General features: G+C 60.6%; 4 protein-coding genes across 4 annotated transcripts; 2 read left to right on the top strand and 2 right to left on the bottom strand.

The window, feature by feature from the left end:
- Positions 1 to 137: 137 nt before the first annotated feature.
- Positions 138 to 4,243, bottom strand: AAMP (angio associated migratory cell protein). The gene is made up of 11 exons (XM_054381407.1): positions 4,156 to 4,243; positions 3,664 to 3,816; positions 3,134 to 3,253; positions 2,838 to 2,977; positions 2,583 to 2,727; positions 2,349 to 2,432; positions 1,950 to 2,065; positions 1,491 to 1,594; positions 930 to 1,020; positions 484 to 638; positions 138 to 215 (listed from the first exon to the last, which is right to left on the bottom strand). The coding sequence occupies exons 1-11, from the start codon at positions 4,241 to 4,243 to the stop codon at positions 140 to 142; spliced, it is 1,272 nt and encodes a 423-aa protein (XP_054237382.1). The 3' UTR covers positions 138 to 139.
- Positions 4,244 to 5,918: 1,675 nt separating this feature from the next.
- TMBIM1 (transmembrane BAX inhibitor motif containing 1) lies at positions 5,919 to 12,008 on the bottom strand. The gene is made up of 12 exons (XM_054380828.1): positions 11,876 to 12,008; positions 8,633 to 8,877; positions 8,420 to 8,505; positions 8,264 to 8,328; positions 8,075 to 8,128; positions 7,885 to 7,935; positions 7,678 to 7,717; positions 7,469 to 7,506; positions 7,194 to 7,281; positions 6,992 to 7,087; positions 6,665 to 6,718; positions 5,919 to 6,568 (listed from the first exon to the last, which is right to left on the bottom strand). Exons 2-12 carry the CDS (start codon positions 8,847 to 8,849, stop codon positions 6,425 to 6,427), a joined length of 933 nt encoding a protein of 310 aa, XP_054236803.1. The 5' UTR covers positions 8,850 to 8,877; positions 11,876 to 12,008; the 3' UTR covers positions 5,919 to 6,424.
- Positions 12,009 to 13,704: 1,696 nt separating this feature from the next.
- Positions 13,705 to 16,157, top strand: LOC128966888 (probable hydrolase PNKD). The gene is made up of 8 exons (XM_054380827.1): positions 13,705 to 13,846; positions 14,059 to 14,171; positions 14,418 to 14,476; positions 14,619 to 14,711; positions 14,943 to 15,106; positions 15,220 to 15,306; positions 15,414 to 15,529; positions 15,742 to 16,157. The coding sequence occupies exons 1-8, from the start codon at positions 13,705 to 13,707 to the stop codon at positions 15,913 to 15,915; spliced, it is 948 nt and encodes a 315-aa protein (XP_054236802.1). The 3' UTR covers positions 15,916 to 16,157.
- A 777-nt stretch (positions 16,158 to 16,934) lies between these two features.
- Positions 16,935 to 19,925, top strand: CATIP (ciliogenesis associated TTC17 interacting protein). The gene is made up of 10 exons (XM_054381238.1): positions 16,935 to 17,010; positions 17,222 to 17,428; positions 17,575 to 17,630; positions 17,942 to 18,028; positions 18,183 to 18,353; positions 18,914 to 19,038; positions 19,133 to 19,209; positions 19,295 to 19,383; positions 19,613 to 19,789; positions 19,839 to 19,925. Exons 1-10 carry the CDS (start codon positions 16,935 to 16,937, stop codon positions 19,923 to 19,925), a joined length of 1,152 nt encoding a protein of 383 aa, XP_054237213.1.
- Positions 19,926 to 20,039: the final 114 nt, after the last annotated feature.

The following is a 20,039-nucleotide window of genomic DNA, read 5'->3' as shown; positions in this document are numbered from 1 at the left end:
CCAGGCTTGGCCTCTGATGGTGAAGGCAAAGCAGGGCAGGCTGGAAAAATTACAAAGCAGGCACTAGAGATGGGTGGTGAAACCCATCTCCTGTATCCTTCTGTACATGAACCACCAGAACACCGTGCCTCAGCAGGTCCTAGCGATCGGGGCGCTGGACGCAGAATACTTTGGCTTGGTGGTCACCAGAGGTCGTCACCACAATGGAGGCATCCCTAGAGTGGAGAGACAAAGCTCAGAGATGGGGCTGGGGGCTTTGGACATCCCTCACCAATGCCTCTGGCCCAACTCTGCTGTTCCCCATTCCCTCTTAAGACCTTCAAGTCTCAGCATGAAGCTGGGTCTGTGTGCCCACCTTGGAACCAGACCCCAGGGACACCTAAAGGAAAGTCATCTTGTGATTGAACTTCCTGAGGCTGGAGGCCCCTGCCACCTCTGGTCCCTCCACCCAGCAGAGAAGGGGTCTAAGAGCTCCCTGCTCACTTGTTGACAGCAAAGTCGAGGATTTCGGCCGAGTGCCCTCGGTACTCGCTGATCATCTTCCCTGAGCGGGCGTCCCAGAGCCGCACGGCACCATCCAGGCTGCAGGTGTACACCACGGCCGAGTTCTCCTCCCACAGCAACTGCACAATCCCTGACTGGGGCAGGGGGAGGCCACAGGGTGAGCACAGAGGACCCTCAGGCAGTCTCAGTTCTCCCCCTGTGCCCCCCACCCCTGCAGTGTTGTCTGCCACAGACAGCTTGGCCCTGGGGCCTGGCTCTCCTCTGTGACACATCCTCTGTGCAAGAACTGTAGCTGCCTTTGGGGAAGCCAAAGAGGCCAAAGGAGAAGCACAAATTGGGAAATGGCCCCTGGACTCCGAGGGAGGTCTCAGATGGACCTAAAGACAACGACGCCCTGCCAGGCCTAGGGAGGAGTAGGGCAGTACCTTGTGTTGGCACGTATGCCTCAAGCTCTGTGTGGAGAGGTCATAGATAGCCAGTGTGCCATTCAGGTAGCCCACAGCAACCAGTGGCATCCTGCAGAGAGGGGGACAGGTGTTACACGGGCCTAGGGGAAGCAGGAATGTAAGTACATGAAATAGCAAAGTTAAAGGCAAAGCACATTGAGAAGCCATGGGACAACCTGAGGACCAGAGCCATAAAAATCCTTGCTTCAAGAAACAAACAGGACAGTGAAAGCCTGCAAGGGGCCGGAGGCTCACAAGCAAGAAGACAATGTCCTGGTAGGAAAGATCCTCAGCAGTCCTGGCTGGAGGATATCCCAGCCAACAGTGGTATATTGGGCTAGGCCAGAATCCTAATGGATTGAGGGGGAACTGAAGAGCTTCTGTCCCTTATCCTCCCTCCACACAAATGAGCTGGGATACCGCAGCCAACTGGCAAGGACAGGTGAGAGCAGAACAAGGACAAGGGAAGGAAACATGCTTCTGTAAGGTCTGGCAATGAAGAGGTCTATCACCCCCCAGGCCATGCATCCCCATACTCACACATTGCAGAATCCCAATGACTCCACTGAGTTGGATTCAGCCTCCTCACTCTGGCCGGCAGGAGCCTTGGGTGCTATGTTCTCCATCTTGAACACACACACCACCTGGAAGGAGAGAGACTGTCTGGTCCCAGAGGGAACCTCCAGTTGCACTGACACCCTCTTGGACCACCTGGACACCAAGACCCAGCCCCAAAAACCTCAGCTCCTTGGAGAAAACAAGGGTGAACTTCCTCCTACAAGCCTGGTGTGATCACTGTGCTATGGGTCCCACCAGTAGCCTAGAGGAACCTGGTTTGTTGCTCAAGGGCACCTCCTGCTGGCCACTGATGGCCACCACAGGCTGCTAGGGGCTGACAGAGCCCTGAACTTCCAGGAGACACCCACCTTTCCCAAGACAAGGGCTTGGGAGGCTGATCCCCCAGGGCTCCTGGCTCTGCCCCTGCCAGCACAGACCCACCTTGCCCGTGGTGGAGTTGACCAGCTTGGTGTAACAGTCCACTGAGCCTGTCATGATCAAACTGCCATCCTGGTTGCTGGCCACACATGTCAGGGGGTCCTGGTGACCATCCTGCCCTGGAGAGCAAACAGGACAGCATGAGCTCCACGTGTCCTCCTCAAAGAAGAACCAGTGGGCTTCGAAATCCATCCTCCTGCAGCCTCCACCTTGCCTGCCTCTGCCAGCACCCTGGTGGCAAGGAGCAGACATCCTTGGGGACAGGGAAATCCAGTGACCGGCTCTATCCAGCAGCCCCTGGCCTTGGAGTGCTACTTTGCCAACCAACCAGATTCAGGTCAGAGCCAGAGAAGGGGTCATTGTCCAGTTAGGGAGCACCCAGGTGATTGACTTCTTCCCTACCTTTCAGGACATGCAGTGAAGTTCCCTGCTTCAGGTCCCAGATGCGCATGGTCCCGTCCTCATACCCCACCACCACTCGCTTCCCTGGGTGAGACAGAGCCAGCAGATAGAGCTGGATCTTCCTCATCCCTCCACCTCCCACTCAGCACAAACTGGTAGAAGCAGAAGGGCAGATGGTGGCAGCGGAAACTGCTGGTGACATTTCCCAGCAGTTGAACAGTCCCTGTGCCTCACCATCAGGCAGGATCTTGCCACACGTGGCTGGGCACGCAGGGCCTTGGAAGGTTTTGCAGTCTCCACTGGGGATCTTCCACATCCAGGAGTTGCCATCAGCTGTGCCCGCCAGAAGGACATGGGCTTGAGGATGCCACTCCATCCACTGGGCAGAGAGGGACAGGCAGTGTCACAGAGGTCACATACCCCCTGCCACCCTGAGTCCTGGCTGCCAGGCCACAAGATCCACACATCACTATGGGTCCCACCACTTACCTCCAAGTCCCCCACCTCAAATGACCACACTTCTTCCTTGGCATCCACCCGCCACACTTTGATAAGCCCAGACATGTCACCCGTGGCCACAAACACAGAATCATGACTGAAGCCAGCACAGGTGACTGAATCCTTGTGTCCTAGACATATCAGGAGACAGAGACTGCTCAGGCCAAGCTATGGAGGACAGTCAGGAGTCCAGCTCCAGCAGAACACCGGCTGAAGGACAGCACGTCCAGAAAGACGTAGCTAGGAGGGGACATGGCTGCTCACTCAGACAGCCTTAAGCACCTCACCTGAGCATTCAAACAGGAGCTCTCCATCGCTCACGCGCCACACAAAGGCCTTGTCATCCTCCCCACCTGTCACTGCCAGCGTGTTGGTCTTGGGGTCAAGGCTTACGCAGAAAACAGAAGCTTCACAGAAGAGTAAAAAGAGGCTACATGGCTTAGATGCCACTCACACCCCACCCAACATTCCAAGGGTAACAAAACCCCATGCAGTGTTTGGGCTGGGTGGTATGTCAGCAAGCTGAATTCCCAACACAAACCAGTGGGAAGCAATTCTTCCCATGGAGGAAGAGCAGCACAAGCTGACTGCCAAGCCAGGGCAAGCTGCCATGGTAGGAGGCTCAAAGGGTTTCTCTACCAGAGTGTAAGGTAGAAACAAACACAGCCTAAAGCAGCCCTCAGCCATAATGGGTGTCCCAGGAACAGCCAGGAGACAGCAGCCTGGCAAGGACCTGCTGCAGTCCTTCACTCTGGGGAAGGCTAGGACCTAGTCCCGTAAGAGGCCCCTGCTGCTGCTGACCGTGCGCACCACTCACCTGAGTGGAGGGAAAATGTGACATCGCTGTCATCCTGCACCTCCATGCCATCCTCCACTCTCTCATCCTCTTCCGTTTCCCAACCCTCGGCATCGGGCTCTTCTGCCCCCTCGTCATCAAAGTCCACGTCTTCCATCTCGTCGGCCAGGTCATCTGCAGAGGACGAAAGTCAGGACGCGGCTCGCGGCCTGCCTGGCTCGGCCTTTCCAGGGCAGGCAGCTGACGGCACTGGGAGGACCCCGGGGGACGGGGCAGCACGGAGGGCGGGGCGGGACGCCCGATGCCACTGCGGTCAGGAGAACCAGAGCAGAGGAGCCACAAAGAACCTGGGCGCGACGCGGGGAGAAACCGCAGGCCCGACGTGGGGACACAGGCAAGGAGCCGCGGCCGGCCCCGGCGCTGGGGCGGGGCCGGAGTGGGATCAGAACCCTGGCAAGAGGCCGGAACCCCGCAGGCCCTGCCTGGTACGAAGCGTGGGGCACCCCGTCTCACCCGGCCCGGGTGGGCCCAGCTCCACCACCTCGATGATCTCCTCGTCGCCGTGGAAGCTCACCGCCTCCGGGCCCTCGGCGGGCTCCATGCTGGCCTGCCCGCACACCCTACCCCGCCGCCGCTTCCGCTGGTCACCCCGCCCCGGCCAATCCCCGCACACCGCCCTCCCGTCGCACCCAACCCCGACCAGCGTTCTCCCGTTGTGCCCCTCCCCTTCCGCCAGCCATGCTAGCCAACCCTGCCCCGCACGATACGCTCTGGGAGTTGTAGTTTCTCTCGCACTCCCCGGGGCAACGCCATGCTCCGACAGCCAACGCTCGGCGAACTGCAGCTCCCAGCATACAACGGGGCGGCCGCACGCCCGGCAGGGCCCAGCATGGCGGCGCGCGGCGGACTGCGGGGTAACGGCAGGCGGAGGGGCGGCCCGGGGCGGAGGTGGGGAGAGCCGGGAGCGTCCCGCTACCATCCTCACGGCACGACAACTGCGGACCGCGAACGCATACTCCCCCTAGTCCGCAGGGACTCGACCCCTCTTTGCTGAGCAGAGGCCTTAGAACCACGCCCTGGGCCTCACGGCCGCGCCCCTTTGCCGCAGCTTGGCTGCGCGCCTGGCCACGGCCCGCGCGGCTCGGGGCGCGCCCCCGAGCCCCTGCTGCCGCGGGGGAAGAGGCAGAGAGCCCGGACAGCTCGGGTTAGGAATCCGTGTGCCTGCCCTCTGGCCTCCCTTCCTCGATGCCTCTCTCTCCGCAGGGCTGCTGGCGGCAGCAGGACCGGCAGCGGGTCCCTGCAGGCCTCGGCGCTGGACGGCCGACCCGGGCTCACGGTTCATCAGGCAGAGCTGCAAGGGACTGGCAGGGCCAGGGCCTGGCCCGGAGCCTGCCCGTGGGGGACTCCCTGAGGGGGTGGAGTACATCCCCACACGCAAGAAGGCCAAGAACCCGATGAAGCCGGTGGGGGTGGCCTGGTGAGTGGCTGGAGCAGTGAGAGAAGCTCAGCACCAGGAGGCTTTGGTGCTTAGTGGGACCTGGAAGGAGAAGTCTTGGGGGCTGCCACACTGAGCAAGGACAGGTGGCTGTCCTGCCCTAGGGTGGCACAGGGCCCTTGTTTCCCCACTGTCTTTCTCCATCTCCTGCCCACCAACTGTCTTTCAGGGCCATTGGATTGCCTTCTGGCATCATCCTTTTCCTCCTGGCCAAGCGAGAAGTGGATAAAAACCGTCAGGAGCAACTCAGCATCCGCAGAAAGATGATGGAGGCCAACCGGGGCGAGTATGAGTCAGAGCGATACAAGAGTGTGGCCAGGGGCGCATAACCAGCTGCCCCACCCCCAGCCTGGCACCGTGGCACCTTAAAAGGACTGCCGAGGCAACACCAGCCCCAAGGGATGCGTGGCACTAATGCTTGTCCTCTCTGTCCAGTCCATTGGGTGGTGGTGATGCTGGATAGGGACTAATAAACCTCATTCCTGGTGAGTGGAAGAGCTTGGTGCCATTGTACTTGTTCCCTCAATAGTCAGCCCCAAGTTCTACCTGCCCCCACAATGGTGGGGGCCCATCTGCTCTGCAGCCAGCATTCTGCCCACAAGGGGTACCAAGGGGTACACAGGCAGGGGAGGGAAGCCAAAGCTGGAATAATTCAACCTTTTTTTTTTTTTTTTGCTCCCTAAAGCAGGGTTTGTGCAGCCCTAGGCCACAGCCCCACCTCAGGCTGCTCAGTGTTTTTCAGGAGAGTCACCACACTAATAAGACTACAACTGTCTGGAAAATTAGTGTTTTATTTAGCAAGTGCACTTTGACCACATCTGTGGCTGCAGGGCCTCTGTGACGTAAGCTCTGCCACTAAGTCCTGCCACAGGGCTCCCACCTGCACCCTGCCTACACCGGGCATCGCCACAGCTCCAGGAGGGAGACAAAGCCAGAGCTACGTTTAAGGCACAGAGTGATTGAAACCAACTGGGCTCTGCCAAAAAAGTTCCAACATGATCCCAGTGGCCACTACCAGCTCCCAGCACCCAGGCAGGACTGTACTGCTCCATCTCCAGGTCAGCAGTGCTGTCATGGGCTTGGCAAGTGGTCTCAAAGCCAGGCACTGCCTAAACCCTGGCAGCCAGTGCCCCCACTGCTCTTGAAGGCTTTGGAGGGCAAGTGGTGATCAAGGGAAGCTCTTTGCTTAGCAGCCTAAGAAATGCCGAAGCTAAGGGGCCATATGCTGTACAAAGGCCAGAGGAGGGGCTGAGGGGCAGTGGGCAGGGCACAGGAGGGGCCCCAGTGCTAATCCCTGCCCACAATCTGCAGGATGAAGGTGAAGATGTAAATGATGTCAGTGTAGATGGTGAGAGCACCATAGATATACTCCTCAGGGCTCAGTGTGTTCTTCCTGTTTCCCAGCACGAGTTGGGTGTCGTAGGCAAGGAACTGGAGGGACAGAGAGTGTCAGGCAGGGACCAAGGCAGGGATTCCCCACTCTCCAGTCCCTGCCTGACCCTCTGCCCACCGCAGCTGTCAACTCACCAGGGTGAAGGCAATCGCGCCAATGGCTGCATACAGCATGTGGAGCCAGGGGACCTATGCATGGAAGGGGACACAGGCAGGGTGAGCTGGGTGCTGGCAGGCAGCAGGTAAAGCACAGCAGAGCTTGTCTGCACACAGCTGCTGAGAAGGTGCTACTGATGCTGACGCCAACGCCAGCACACCCTCTCCCTGCGGGCAAGTTGCCTCTGCCGTGGCTGACACCACACCCTGCTCCCCAGCATCCAAACCCCCCTGTCCATGCCAGCCCAGGGAACACCCAACCAGACATGTGTGGCACTTCACAGCCCCTTTCTTCCCACTACTTACATATTTGAAGGAGAGGACAATGGCAGTGACAATCCCAGTCACCATGACCACAATGCCAAGCACACAGAAGAGCCCTGGACACGACGTAAAATCAACCTGCCAGGGGAGGACACACATACGTCACAGGAGAGCCCAGGGTGTCCCCACCACCCAGCTCCCCATGCCTGACCCCTCCCAGGGCAGGGCACATCCCCCTCCTTGCCTTGGTCTGGAAGCAGAAAATGGTGACAATAATGGCCACGATGGCAGTGATGAGCATGGCAATCAGGACAGCATTGGTCCGGTACATGCTGCAGATGGAGGAGATACCAGAGTCACCCCACACCTCAGTGTTCCCCTGCCGGGAACTCCACCACCCTGAGCCCAGGAGACACCAAAGCACTCCTCAGCTCCCAGCAGCCTATCATTAGAGCCAGCCATACAGCAGAGGACAGCAGGGCCCCCAGCTCCTGTCACAGCACAGTCTCCAGAGTGTACCTGGCAATCGTCCCTGTCATCAGCCCCATGGCCAGTGTCTGCAGGAAAAAAAGGTGGGCTTAATGGTTGTGAGCGGCACCAAGGTGGGCAGAAGTTCCTGGCTGCCACCTACCTGCCCTCACATTCTCCCCAGCCCTCCCAGCCCACCTGAGGAGCTGAGGAGCCACATGAGTCCCACCAGGTTTCCCCACCTGCCCCATCTCACTCACGAAGATGCTCAGCAGGATGATGTTCCAGGGAAAGCGTCTCCTGGGGATGAAGAGAAGTGAGCTGCTGACAGCAGCTATGTCATGTTCCCCTGGTCCCCACTCCCCAGGGGCAGCCCCAGGTAGGGACCCCACTCCTGATGCCCTAGAGAACCCATCCTCAATATCCACAACCCTCCACCCCAGCAGTCCCAGGCACCAGCAACTCACCGGAGACCCTGGCAGCAGGCCAGCATCAGGTAGGTCACCAGGAACACAGCACTGCAAGAGAAAGATAGCGAGTGTCAGCCTCACAAAATCCCCACCAGGACTGCCCCCAGGCTGGGAGGCTGTGACTGTGGGGTGACAGCTGCCAAAGGGCACCCTGGGAGGGGCATTAGCTGGCAGAATTTCTACTCACTACGAGGCGTAGTAGACAGCCACGTTCCTCTGGACGAAGGAACGGACAGGGGAGCTGTGGGATGGGAGAAACAAGCGTGAGGGAGCAGGCACAGCAACTACTGTCCCCTTGGGACACTCCTCCCCAGGGGACATGGGGCCAGGCTCCCTCCATTTTCAGGGAAAGGCTAAGGAATGACCCTCCACTCACACAAAGGTGAACACAGCGATGATCCCCACTGTCACCAGCAGCTGCAGTGAGATGATGGCATAGACCTGCAAGAGACCAGGCCATCAACAGCTGCCCCCTTCCCCCGATAGGGGCCATCCAACCCTGGACAGGTGCTCCTCATCCCCTAGGACTCACCTTGCGGATGAAGGTGTGCCTGACTTTCCTGTCATCCCAGTCGGCTGATTGGAAGGGTGAGCCATCACCAATGCCAATGCCATCACCTGCAGTGGAGGACACCTCTCAGCACTAGGGAGGACTGAGCAGCTGCCCATAGAACTCCTGTTTCTACTGCCCCTCCTTCCCCCCTGCTCCCCCAAAAAAACCCAGACCCAAGGTGTCCCCACTTACCAAACCGAACTGGCATGGTGGGCATGGCCATTCCTGGTTGGGGGTACCCCCCTGCTGCTGGATAGCCCCCAGGGTGTGCATACCCCCCTGCTGTGGGATATCCCCCAGGCTGTGGGTACCCCCCAGCATAGTGGGGGGGCTGGGGGTACCCCGCTGGGGGTGGGGGGTAAAGGGGGTTCTTGTCATCATAGAGAGGGGGTGCATTGGGTTGTGCCATGCCAACTCCCTGTGTCTCCCACAGGCACCTAGAGGGAAGAGAAGATGGGGGGGGGGAAGGAGGTCAGCACAGGTTCCCTTCCTGGGCAGGACGTGTCCCCAGCAAGTAGAGTCAAGGAACACATGGGAGAGTGCAGCTGCAAAACCTCCCCCTCCCACTTTAATAGCAGCTTCTAACTAATGGAGATGAGCTGGCCTGCATGTGAACAGGTCAAGGAGAGGCAGGGGACATCCCCACTGTCCCTTGGCTAGGGCCACCCACATTCCTGTGCCCTGAGTCCCTGACACCTGCGTCAGTGTCCAGCCACAAGCAGGGCACAGCCATGTGCTGACTCAAGCCACAGCAGGGACATGACCTCTCTGGCAGGGATGTGACCACTTCGGCCTCTGGAGCCCACCCTGCCGTTGCTGGGGGGTGGGGAGGCAGGGAGCATCCCTTGGTATGCTTTGGCTGGTCTCCAGCTCCTGGTGGCACAACTCCAGGGACAAAGTCCATCGCTCTGCCTGCTACCTGGGATGGAAACACAATGCCTGATCTCGATCAAACCCATGCAGACCACAATTCTCCCACCCTGTTTTGCAGATGTCCCCCATCCAGCAGCCCAGTGGATCATCTAGGGGCTTCAGAACTCCTGACTTCTCCCAGGGAGTTACAGGAACAAGTTCTACCTGTGTCACATTGCAGGAAATTAGACAAATCCCTTGGGATGGGAGCCAGGACCATCTAGGGCCCGAGGTTCCCCCCCTTCAGCCAACACTGGGCCCCCTTGCAGAGCCCCCAGCAGCTGCGAGAAGCCAGCCTAGGCCCAGGGCCAGCTGCTGGGCTTGGCCCCAAGAGAAGGAGGAGAAGGAGGAGGAAGACAGGATCTCCAAGGCCACAAAAACAATGTCAGTGCCAGGAGCCATTGCCAGGCCTTTACCCGCTTGCCACCCTACCCCGCTGCTGACACTGGGGGACACCCAACCCAAGCCCCAGGCAGGTGCTAGGACCCTCCACGTTCCCACCCGCCTGTAGCAATGACAAGACCCTGGGAAGGGGCCAGGACTCCAACTGGGTTCAGGCTGGGAGGAGACCAGGAGCTTCCTTCTGCATGACGCCAGCACTTCCCGCAGCCAGGCTGGGCAAACAGCAGTGCTGGGGGGGGGGAAGCACACCCAGGCCTGCCATGCCAGGCTGGGGGAAGCAGCTCAGTGTCTGTCTATCCCTCCCACTGCCCGTTCATCTGCCCCAGCCACAGCAGAGCTGCCACAGCCACACCGCCCTTCACCATCACGATGACAGCAGTGCTAAAAATAACCAGCACAGCAGTGCCCACCCCACCAGGAAGTTTCACTTCTGCTGCTCTACGGCTTCCCAAAAAGCATCCAGTGTTCCCTGGCACTGCCTCATCTGCAGGACCAAGGAAGGGCCCAAAATAGGAACCTGACCCCAGGAATACCTCTGCGATTGGCACCCAGTTAAGGTGGACCAGAGTCCCCAGGAGGGAACCTACATGCCTGGAAAAAGCAGGGTGTATCTGGCTGGCACATGATCACTGGGGGGTGTCTCACCCTGTGCCCATGGTTGGCACCCAGCAGCAGGGGTCTGCCAGCTGCCCCAGCCTCTCCTGTCCCCACTCCAGCGGGGTGGCCTCCAGGGCAGGAAAGGAACCAGCCTGACGGGTCCCTGCGGCCACTGCACCCACAGAAGCAGGCAGAACCTTACACCCTCTCCAGGTCACGGCACCGCAAGGATCTGAAACCAAAGACTGCTGGCCACGGAGCCACTCGGGGTCACCTCAGTGGCCCCAGCACAACACATCATCCCCAGGAACAGGGTGCTACTCTGTGCTGGCACCATGACTCAGCACAGATGACGTAAACATGGTGGGGCCCTGGGGCACAGGTATATGTCATCCCCCAGCATGGCACCACGGGTGGCACCAGCCAGCATCCCCACAGGTTACCCTGTCATTGCTCCTGGGCTCAGGCTCCTGTCACCAGTTCCACGGGGGGCCTTGGGATGCCAAGGGCCATCTTTGGAGTGGACTAGGGTTTGGGGTGGGGGCCAGGCCTCCTCAGTTTCCCCATGGCTCCCCACAGTGAAGGCTGCCTGGGAAAGCATCTGACTGCCTAGAAGAACCTGGAAGCTCCCACGAGTATGGCATGGCTTGGTACAGCACGGCAGAGCTGGGCACTGCATGGCACAGCTTGGTACAGCCATGGCACAGCCTGCTATGGTACACCATGAGTCCATATGACCCAACAAACCAGCAGAATGCAACTTGGCCTGGCTCAGCCTGATCTGGCCCAGCCCAGATCAGTTCAGCTCAGTCCAGCTCACACCAGGAGGGTGAGCAGAGCCCAAACAGGCTGGGGTCCTCTGCTGCCCCAGGCCACTCACAAATGGGAACATGAGTCTGTAAGACCTCGGCATCGCTGTCGTCTCTCTAACCATCCCCACCTCGAAGCCCCACCTGGGGAGCAGGGGCTGTGCCTTCTGCACCTGAGCCCCAGCGCCCAGAGTCGGTCTCCACGCACCCCTCGCGGTACCACCCTACAGCCTGCCGGGCAGAGACCCGTGCCGTGCCCTGCGCTCGCCTCCCGAGACGACCTCCAGGGTCCGTGGGGACACCCTCCGCGGCACAAAGGGCAGCGTCACTCTCGCACTACCCCACGCCGCACCCCGATTCCCCTCTCCCACACGTGATCCCATGGGGTCCGTAAAATGGTCCCGGCCCCACAATGAAGTTCCTCCCGTGGGGTCCTGTCCCACAGCGTCCCCGCCGGCAGGACTCCGCTTCACCCTCGCTTCCGACCCGAAGTGCACCCATTCGCTCCAGCCATGAATGTGTGCGTGGGGTCACAGCAGGCTCAGGAACCGACCTCTCGCCCCCCCACGGGACGCTCCTTCGAGCGTTGGGACACCCCTGCTACCAGCTGTGGCACCGGAGGGGGCCTGGGACAGGGGGGTTGGGAGATACGAGAATGGGAGGAACCGCAGGGGAGGGGATCAAGGGACCGTCAGGAGCGGTCTCCGTGCCTCACCTTATCAGCAGCCCCCCGCGAGAACCGTGAGCGGCGGGAGGTGCGGAGCTTGGACCTAGCCGTCCTACCTGCTGCGCGTTGTTCTTCCTGGCTGCAACCGCGGACAGCCGGAGCGGGACGGAACGTAACGCGACGGGACGGGTCGCGACGGGACGGGACGGCCGAGGCGGGGAAAGGCACCGCCCGCCCCCCCCCCCCGGCCCGCCCCCGCGCCCTCCTGCGGCGGCTTCGTGCTTCTGCACCACTGGGGGGCAGATAAGGCGGGAGGGGTAGTAAGGGGGAGTGGGAGCTTCTCCTACAGATCCGCGGGACGGGATCCCTCCTGACCTTCGCCTACCCCAGGCCCCCCACAGGAACTCCTTTCTCTGCTCTGACGTCACTTAGGAACCCCCTTCTCCACACAGTGATGTCAGCTGGGGGGGGGCATACCTTTTGCACGTACAGAGCACGGGGGGAATCTCCTCCCTTCACCTATGACGTACCCCGTGCACGTCCCTCTCACTTCCTCGACTCCCTCGGCAAGTGACGCGGCGCGACCAGCAGGGGGCGCGGCGGCCAGCCCGAGCGGGGTGAGTCCGAGCGGCGTGACGCGAAGGGGCCGGGCCGGGGAGGGCTGGGCAGGGCCGGACCCGGGGCGGCATGGCTGTGGCGCGCGGGGGGCGGCGCCCGGGGAATGGGGGCTCCGTGCTGCGGGTGGTGGTGGCTGGTGCCCGCGGGCTGGGGGCTGCCTGCCTGCGCCTCTGCCTGCCCCTCTGCCGCTTCGCTCGCCAAGCCGCCGCCACGCTCATGGCCCTCGCCGGCCCGCTGCTGTTCCGCGTGGGGTGAGTATCCGCCGCTTCGGTACCCCAGCCGGGAGGGAGCCACCGCCGCCCGACTTTGTTCTGTCTCCAAGAGGAAAGGCCCGTCCTTTCATTGTGTGCGCTCCACCGGGGGCCAGGCACTGGGACCTGCCCGATGCGTTCCGGCCCCGCTGGCACCGTGGAAGCTGGGCTGGAGCTGAGGGCTGATAGCTCTCCACCAGTGCTCGGTCCGCGGCCGTGGGGCTGAAGGCAGGCGGCGTCAGTCCAGGGTCTTCGCAGACCGCGGAATCGGTCACTGGCTGCCCCACTGCGGGGACAGTCACCCTCGGATATGACTCCCTCCCCTTCCCTCGGGTTTAATCATTAACCCCTGCCGGTGCCCACTGGTGATCCGGCCGTGGCCCCGCTTTCCAGTGCTGGCAGGAGCCCCCGATCCCCGGCTTGGCACTCCCACTTCTCCACAGACACAGGGGATCCCCGGTTGCTGTCAGGATCCCCTCTGATGCACCTGCCAGTGCTAGTGCAGAAGCTGTCACCATCCAGGGGAATACCCTCGACCCTGGGATGGGCTTTGCAGCTCAGACCTTTGCATGTTTTCCGTGACATCGATCCCCAGCCCCATTCTCCATCTGTTGCGCCCCTGTGTGAGACATGCCACAGAGGCATCTCGTTTTGCTTTTCCACCAGCCCTTCTGCTTCCGCTTTCCTTTTTCCCGGGGCTAAGGCACTCGAGGTAGGTCCTCAGAGGGGTTGAGCCCCGGACATGGCCCCCTTGGGTCAGGGGATGGGGACAGTCAGAGACAACTGGCAGGAAGCAATGTACCTTGTCCTTGCTGCCCAAAGTAGCTGACAAGGACTGCCTGGGGGAGTGATTCTACCCTCACTGCATACTTAGGGAAGGGAAGGGGGGACACACGCCACCTCTAGCACCCATGTATGGAATGTGATCATGTATGTGTCCCCTGTGTGGGTTCTGGTCTTGGCAGCAGCTCCATCCCCAAGAGGGCTCCTTGGAGGGACTGGGGTTTCATGCTAGGGGTGTTTGCCCTCCCCAGGTACAGCCTGTATGCCCACACGCGGCTGGGCTACCTCTTCTACCAGCGGCAGGTGAAGAAGGCCCGGGAGCGGTACCCACAGGGCCATTCTGCATCCCAGCCCTGCCACTTCCCTGGTGAGTCCTGGGGCAGCCCCTCGAACTGTGTCCCTGTCATCTCTCCCAACCCCATTGCTTTGGGTGGGGAGGGGTTGCCATTGCCAAATTGCCCAAAATGTGTTTAACTGAAAAATTGTCAAAGATGTAGGGACTTTGGCATGGCCTGCCCACTGCCCCCTTTCCTGGCAAGGGGATTGCACCCTGATGTCTGTCTGTCCATCCCCTGCCAGGAGTGAAAATCCTGCCCATTCCTGTGCTCTCCAACAACTACAGCTACCTGGTCATTGACACTGGCTCTCGCCGGGCGGCTGTCATCGACCCCTCCGACCCACTGGCTGTGCAGGTGAGAGCCACGCAGCCTCCACCTGACCCAGGGTTGCTGGGTGAGTGGGTGGTGTGTCTCAGGTTTTTGGAGGTGAAGCGGGGGGCAAATTGCCCCCAATTGCAACTCTTAGTGCTCAGGGTAAGGTTGGAGGGTGACAAGTTTCACTCAGTGCCTGGGGAGCTGGGGTTGGGAGAAGTTAGTGGTAGACTCATACTTGGGGTCTGTATATCCCCCAAATCTCTGTCAACCCCTTTCCATTCCCAGGCTGCTATTGAAGAAGAGGAGGTAATACTGGAAGCCATATTCTGCACCCACAAACACTGGTAAGTGGCAAGACTGGGCCATGGGTGGGTCAGTGGCACTTGTGAACAGTGCTCCAGCTGAGGCAACCCCTAGCCCTGCTCCATTTGGAGAAGGGATATAGAGGGGGACACTTACAGGACGTGCTGACCTCCCTATCCACAGGGACCACAGTGGGGGGAATGCTGTGCTCCATCAGCGGCACAACTCCTGCAAGGTGTATGGCAGCGCCCTTGATGCCATCCCAGAGCTCACCAGGTAAGCCTTGTGCTCTTCATCCCCTCAACATCCCTGTAACTTCGGAGTGGGGGCTTCACTCCCAACCACCACTCACCCACCAGTCCATTCCCCAGGTACCACACTGCCCCATTTATGGGGGCATGCTCATGATCTAGTGCTGGTACCAGGGAAGGGTTTCATGGGGAGGTGGGTGTTTTGAGGTGCAGGATGGGTAGGCACCTTGACAATGCACCCCTGTGCCCGGTACAGCCCGCTTGTGGACAGGGAGAAGGTGAGCGTGGGCTGCCTGACCTTCGAAGCTCTTGCCACTCCTGGCCACACTGTGGGCCATATGGTGTATGTGCTGGATGGGGGGCCCTTTGGTGCTCCCCCCTGCCTCTTCTCTGGGGACCTCCTCTTCCTCGCTGGCTGTGGTGAGTGAACCCTACCCCAGACCTGGGTGGCTGGGGGGAAAGTCCCATCGTAAGAAGGGCTTGAGGGGATCCCACAATCCCCTGCCATAACAGGCACTTGTGGGGGGGTTCAGGCAGACTGTTTGAAGGCTCCCCTGAGACTATGCTCGCTTCCCTGGATGTGGCTGTGGGCTTGGGTGAGGATACACTACTGTGGCCAGGTGAGTGTGCCTAACAGCAGAGCAGAACCTCCAATATCCCTGCTAGCCCCTGCTGCTAATCTGAGGGACAATTCAGGGCTGATGCTAGGGGGTCCGGGGATCCACAGGCCATGAGTATGCTCTGGAGTGCCTGACCTTTGCCAGCCTCCTGGAGCTGGACAACCCTGCACTGGAGCAGAAGCTGCAATGGGTGACACAGCAGCGCCAGGAGAAGAGGAGCACGGTGAGTCTGAGGGGGTCCCCTGACTGCAGACACTCCCCTCCCCTGCTTGACCAGCCCTTCACAAGGTTCCCCATCCCTTGGTGGGAATGCTGCACCCTGACACTCTCAGGGTGGTGGGTGCCATAGGGGAAGTGGCCTTGGGGGAGAAGTGAGTCCTGGCTCCCTGGCAGGGGTGTTACTTCTGGCAGGGGGCTGAGCATCTGCCCCTGCAGTGCCCGTCCACACTGGGAGAGGAGCAGACCTACAACCCCTTCCTGCGGACCCACCGTCCGGAGCTGCAGGCAGCGCTGGGACTGCGCCAGGGTGCAGGGGAGCAGCACAATGCCTTCCGTGCCCGTGTCCTCAAGGAGGTGCGACAGCGCAAGGATCTCTACAAAGCCACCTAGGACCCCGCTCCCCAGCCCTGTCCTTTCCATGGGGATGGGTGCTGCTCAGGCATGGGAGGCCCAAGGCTGTGGTCTATTTTCCTGAGTTGTAGGGTTGAAGGGGGAAGAGCAGACACACCCCTTGCCTTTGTTACCCCAGACTTTGGGGGTCACCAGCTGTGATGTTGAAGCACCTTGATCCTCTTTTGGGGGGTCCATAGGACCTACCCCACTGCTGGGTCTGTAAGGATGGCACCAAGATCTTATCCTAACACCACCACCCATTTTTCTAGGAGCCCCAAATTCCCACACCACAAGCACTCAGGGAGTACCCCCGTCTCCTGGTAGCCCCCAGTACTGTGCATTTCCTTTGCTGAGGACAGGGCTGGGATGGAGCCAGCAAGGAAGGGGGCAGTACTATCTCCAGGCAAGGGGCTCTTCTCCACCATCCGATGCTTGGTGCCGGACTTCCAAGCCCCTGCCCCACCCCGTTCTTGAGTACGCACGCACACGTACACTGGGATGGGACCATGGGGGCTTGCTGGTGGCGGGGGTGTTGCTGTACTGTGAATTTAAGCCTCTGCCCGCTCCCCCTCCCCCCAAATAAAAGATAGGATCGAATTTGTACCTGTGTGGCTCTTCCCTTCCACGGCCAGTGTCCCTGCCTCCCCGGTCACTCAAAACCTCGCCGCGGGGTCGCCTCTCCTTTAAGAGGCGGGGCCGCGCCGTTGCTGTGGAGACCGCTGTGGCGTCGGGAGGGGATACCGGGGCCCGACCCGAGCAGGTCCAGGGACCGGGCGGTGCACCGGGGGCTGGGGCGGATGTTGGGGGGCGCTGCTGAGGGGAGAGGAGTGTTGGGAGGGTCCGTGGGAGAGCATGGCGGGAGCCACAGGGGCTGGGGGGATGCGGAGGGCGGGGGGTATCAATGCCCCGTCCCAGCCGATTACACCTGTGGGCGCCGGGGGATGATACCACGATTTGGGGGTGACATGCTGCCCCCTCACCTGGGAGGTCTGGCAGCAGGAACCCCCAGGAGAGGCATGGAGCCCCCCGCCGAGGGCCGGCAAGAGAGCTCAGCTCTCACGGAGGCAGCCGCCGAGTTCCTGGGCCTGATCGGTGGGTACCGGTCCACTAGCCTCACCTTTGTCCCCACACCGTGCCCTGGGAGGTCCACAGCGCAGGGATGGGGGGCACCGGGACCGGTAGGAGGGGGACAAGCCAGATGAATGGTGAGGGGCTCAGCTCAGTCTGCACGGGGAGTTGGGGGGAAGGAAACTGAGGCAGGGATGAGTATCCTCCAACCAGGGGTGACTGTCCCTCTGGACAGGACTGGAGGATTTAGACCGTTGTGTGTTTGCTGAGACGCTGGAGGTGGTGGCAGAGGGGAGGCAGCCAAGGGGCCAGGCAGGGGCCCAGTGGTGGGCTGCAGTCCAGTGGGCACCCTATGAGCAGATGGGCAAGCCAGCACGCATCTGCCTCCTGGTGCAGGCCCACGGCAGGCAGGATGGCATGCCTGGCTCCAGGACCCTCAAAGGTGAGCTGGTGGGGGAAGGACCTTGAGGTGTTCCCTCCATCTCCCCAGGGCTGGAGCATCCCCCTCTCACTGGCCCTCCAGGCTAGGCTGGGGAGGGACTGCTGCAGTGCCAGGAGGGTGGGCTGAGTATGGCTCTGTTCTGTCAGCCTATGTGACTCCGCAGCTGGAGACCTTGGAGCAGGAGGAGCAGGAGCGCCTGGAGGTGACTGATGTGGTGGTTGGTGGTGGTGTGTCCCCTTCCCATGTCTCCCATGTCCTGCCCTCCTGCCTGGGGTGCTCCTTGCAGCGATGCACTCTTGGGCCTCATGTAAGGTCACTGTGGGCAGCCCTGTGTCCCTTCCTTGGCTTGGACACCAGCTCTGTCTCAGTAGGCCCTGTGTGGCCCCTGGAGCAGAGTGTTTCCTACAACACATCTGACATGGTGCATTGTTGAAAGGGTGCTGGAGTGTACCATCTCAGAGAGGCTGTGTCCTAGCTCTGCCCCCCACCCTGTGCCCCTCACCCCTCCTGCAGCTAGAAGAATACCCCATAGAGAGGAGGACCCACATAATAAGCCATCATCATGGGATGACTGTCACAAAGATACTCCAGGAGGGAGAGGTGAGGCTGAGGGGGAAATATCTCTTCCCTCTGCCCCCTAGATGGGGCAGGAGAGGAGGTATGGCTGGTCTGTCACACCCAGAGGTGACCCCAGGCTCTAAGGGTTGCTGTCCTCGGGGACAGTGTTCCATGAGATGGATGGATCTCTCTGCAGGCAGAGCCACAGTGCTGGAGTTTCTCCTACAGCCAGGCCAAGCTGCGGGGGCTGCTGCTGGAAGGTGCCAGTCTCCTGCTGCTGCGGGTGCTGGCATGCCGGCAGGCAGTGCCCCCTGGCCTCATCTTCCCAGCCTTTGACATCCAAGGCCACCTCTGCACCTCAAGCTATGTGAGCTGCTGGCCAAGGGCACCCATGGGATCAGGGGTCTGAGTCAAGTTGGGAGTGACAGAGTGGGACGCAAGAGGTGGAAGTGAGCAGTGTGGTTGACTGCATGAGGGCGCATGGGGATGGAACCCGGAGACGACAATGACTCCAGGATGGGTGGTTGACTGCATGAGGGCACATGGGGATAGCACCCAGGGACAGCAATGATTCCAGGACGGGTGGTTGACTGCATGAGGGTGCATGGGGATAGCACCCAGGGACAAAAATGACTCCAGGATGGGTGGCTGACTGCATGAGGGCGCATGGGGGCGCATGGGGATGGCACCCAGGGACAGCAATGACTCCAGGATGGGTGGTTGACTGCATGAGGGCGCATGGGGATAGCACCCAGGGACAAAAATGACTCCAGGATGGGTGGTTGACTGCATGAGGGCACATGGGGATAGCACCCAGGGACAGCAATGACTCCAGGATGGGTGGCTGACTGCATGAGGGCGCATGGGGATGGCACCCAGGGACAGCAATGACTCCAGGATGGGTGACCTCTGGCCGTGTTTCCCCAGCATGCCCTGGGCACCCAGCAGCAGGCAGTGGGCTCAGTGGAGATGGAGGTATTTGTGATTGAGCAAATCCTACACACTGGCACAGACATCTCCACCGTTTGGCACAGCAGCTTCCTCCCCAGTGGGTATGAGGGGTTCCATCCAGGGGCACCTATGCCAAACCTATGCCAGCTTGGTGAGGAGTCAGGAGTAGGAGGTCACCAGCTCCTCCTCCCACAGGCATTTGGCACGGCTAGTGCAGGTTGGCTGCCCAGTTGAAATGCTTCTGCAGGATGAATCAGTCCTCACCCAGAAAGGTACTAAGAGGAGGAAGCTTGTACCTGCCCCAGCACAGGCAGTTCCTGCCTGCTGTCTGGCAGCAAAATGCCTTTCTGCTGCCAGGTGGGATCAAGCTCCAGCCACACTTTGCCAAACAGCCCCTGGACTGGGAGGAGGACATCCAGCTCTACTCCTGGTTCCTGGAAAGGAAGGTGAGACGATGGGGCATGAGAACATGGGACTGTGCCACTCCCCAGCAGGGTCACCCCTAGGGTGCCCAGGGGACACAGGGAGGGGAGCAGACTGGCCAGCATCTTCCTTCACACCTCCTCAAGGGTGGGAAAGGACTCAGGGGGCATCTTGCCTCCTCCCTGCCCCCAGCATAGTACTTGGTGGGGGTTATGTTGAGTGCCCTCGCCTGTTTTGCCCACCATGCCACAGGAGGAGCTGCAAGTGACCTACACCACCTACGTGCAGCAGCACCCGGAGCTCAAGGCACAGATGGCTGACTTTCTTCTGGCCCTGCTCCTCCAGCAGCCTCATGATTCTGTCTCCTTTGCTGCCCAATTCTTTACCCCCTTTGACTACCAGCAGCCCCCTGGGGACCGCTTTGCCTCTGCTGGTGCTGTCAGACCCCTCCCCAGTCCCCCACCTCATCACCCTCCAGCTAACGGGGAATAAAGCTGCCAGCACTGCCCGCCCAGGATTGTTTGCTTTGGAGAAACTGAGGCACAGGGAGGGCAGGGGGTGCTGAATTGAGTACTAACACGCCTCCACACCAGTCTAGGGGGAACCCTGTTCCACTCCCAGCTGTTCTACCCCTTGCTTGGGGTGGAGGTGCTCAGGACATGCCCTGGAGCAGAGACAG

The sequence above is a fragment of the Indicator indicator genome, chromosome 5 (assembly GCF_027791375.1).
Source record: "Indicator indicator isolate 239-I01 chromosome 5, UM_Iind_1.1, whole genome shotgun sequence".
Lineage (NCBI taxonomy): Eukaryota > Metazoa > Chordata > Aves > Piciformes > Indicatoridae > Indicator > Indicator indicator.
The sequence above is the reverse complement of the archived record's forward strand: the minus strand, read 5'-3'. Positions and strand labels throughout refer to the sequence as shown.

Excerpts from the sequence above, each read along its gene's own strand:
- AAMP (XM_054381407.1), bottom strand. The coding sequence starts at position 4,243 with ATGGAGCCCGCCGAGGGCCCGGAGGCGGTGAGCTTCCACGGCGACGAG. Across the intron at positions 1,595-1,949 it reads TCAACTCCACCACGGGCAAG|GTGGTGTGTGTGTTCAAGAT; the intron begins GTGGGTCTGTGC and ends CTCTCCTTCCAG. Across the intron at positions 1,021-1,490 it reads TCATTGGGATTCTGCAATGT|GATGCCACTGGTTGCTGTGG; the intron begins GTGAGTATGGGG and ends CCCTCTCTGCAG.
- TMBIM1 (XM_054380828.1), bottom strand. The coding sequence starts at position 8,849 with ATGGCACAACCCAATGCACCCCCTCTCTATGATGACAAGAACCCCCTT. Across the intron at positions 8,329-8,419 it reads GGCACACCTTCATCCGCAAG|GTCTATGCCATCATCTCACT; the intron begins GTGAGTCCTAGG and ends GGTCTCTTGCAG. Across the intron at positions 7,718-7,884 it reads GCCTGCTGCCAGGGTCTCCG|GAGACGCTTTCCCTGGAACA; the intron begins GTGAGTTGCTGG and ends CTTCATCCCCAG.
- LOC128966888 (XM_054380827.1), top strand. The coding sequence starts at position 13,705 with ATGCTAGGGGTGTTTGCCCTCCCCAGGTACAGCCTGTATGCCCACACG. Across the intron at positions 14,172-14,417 it reads CCGACCCACTGGCTGTGCAG|GCTGCTATTGAAGAAGAGGA; the intron begins GTGAGAGCCACG and ends TTCCATTCCCAG. Across the intron at positions 15,530-15,741 it reads GCCAGGAGAAGAGGAGCACG|TGCCCGTCCACACTGGGAGA; the intron begins GTGAGTCTGAGG and ends CTGCCCCTGCAG.
- CATIP (XM_054381238.1), top strand. The coding sequence starts at position 16,935 with ATGGAGCCCCCCGCCGAGGGCCGGCAAGAGAGCTCAGCTCTCACGGAG. Across the intron at positions 17,429-17,574 it reads TGGCTCCAGGACCCTCAAAG|CCTATGTGACTCCGCAGCTG; the intron begins GTGAGCTGGTGG and ends CTGTTCTGTCAG. Across the intron at positions 18,354-18,913 it reads ACCTCTGCACCTCAAGCTAT|CATGCCCTGGGCACCCAGCA; the intron begins GTGAGCTGCTGG and ends GTGTTTCCCCAG.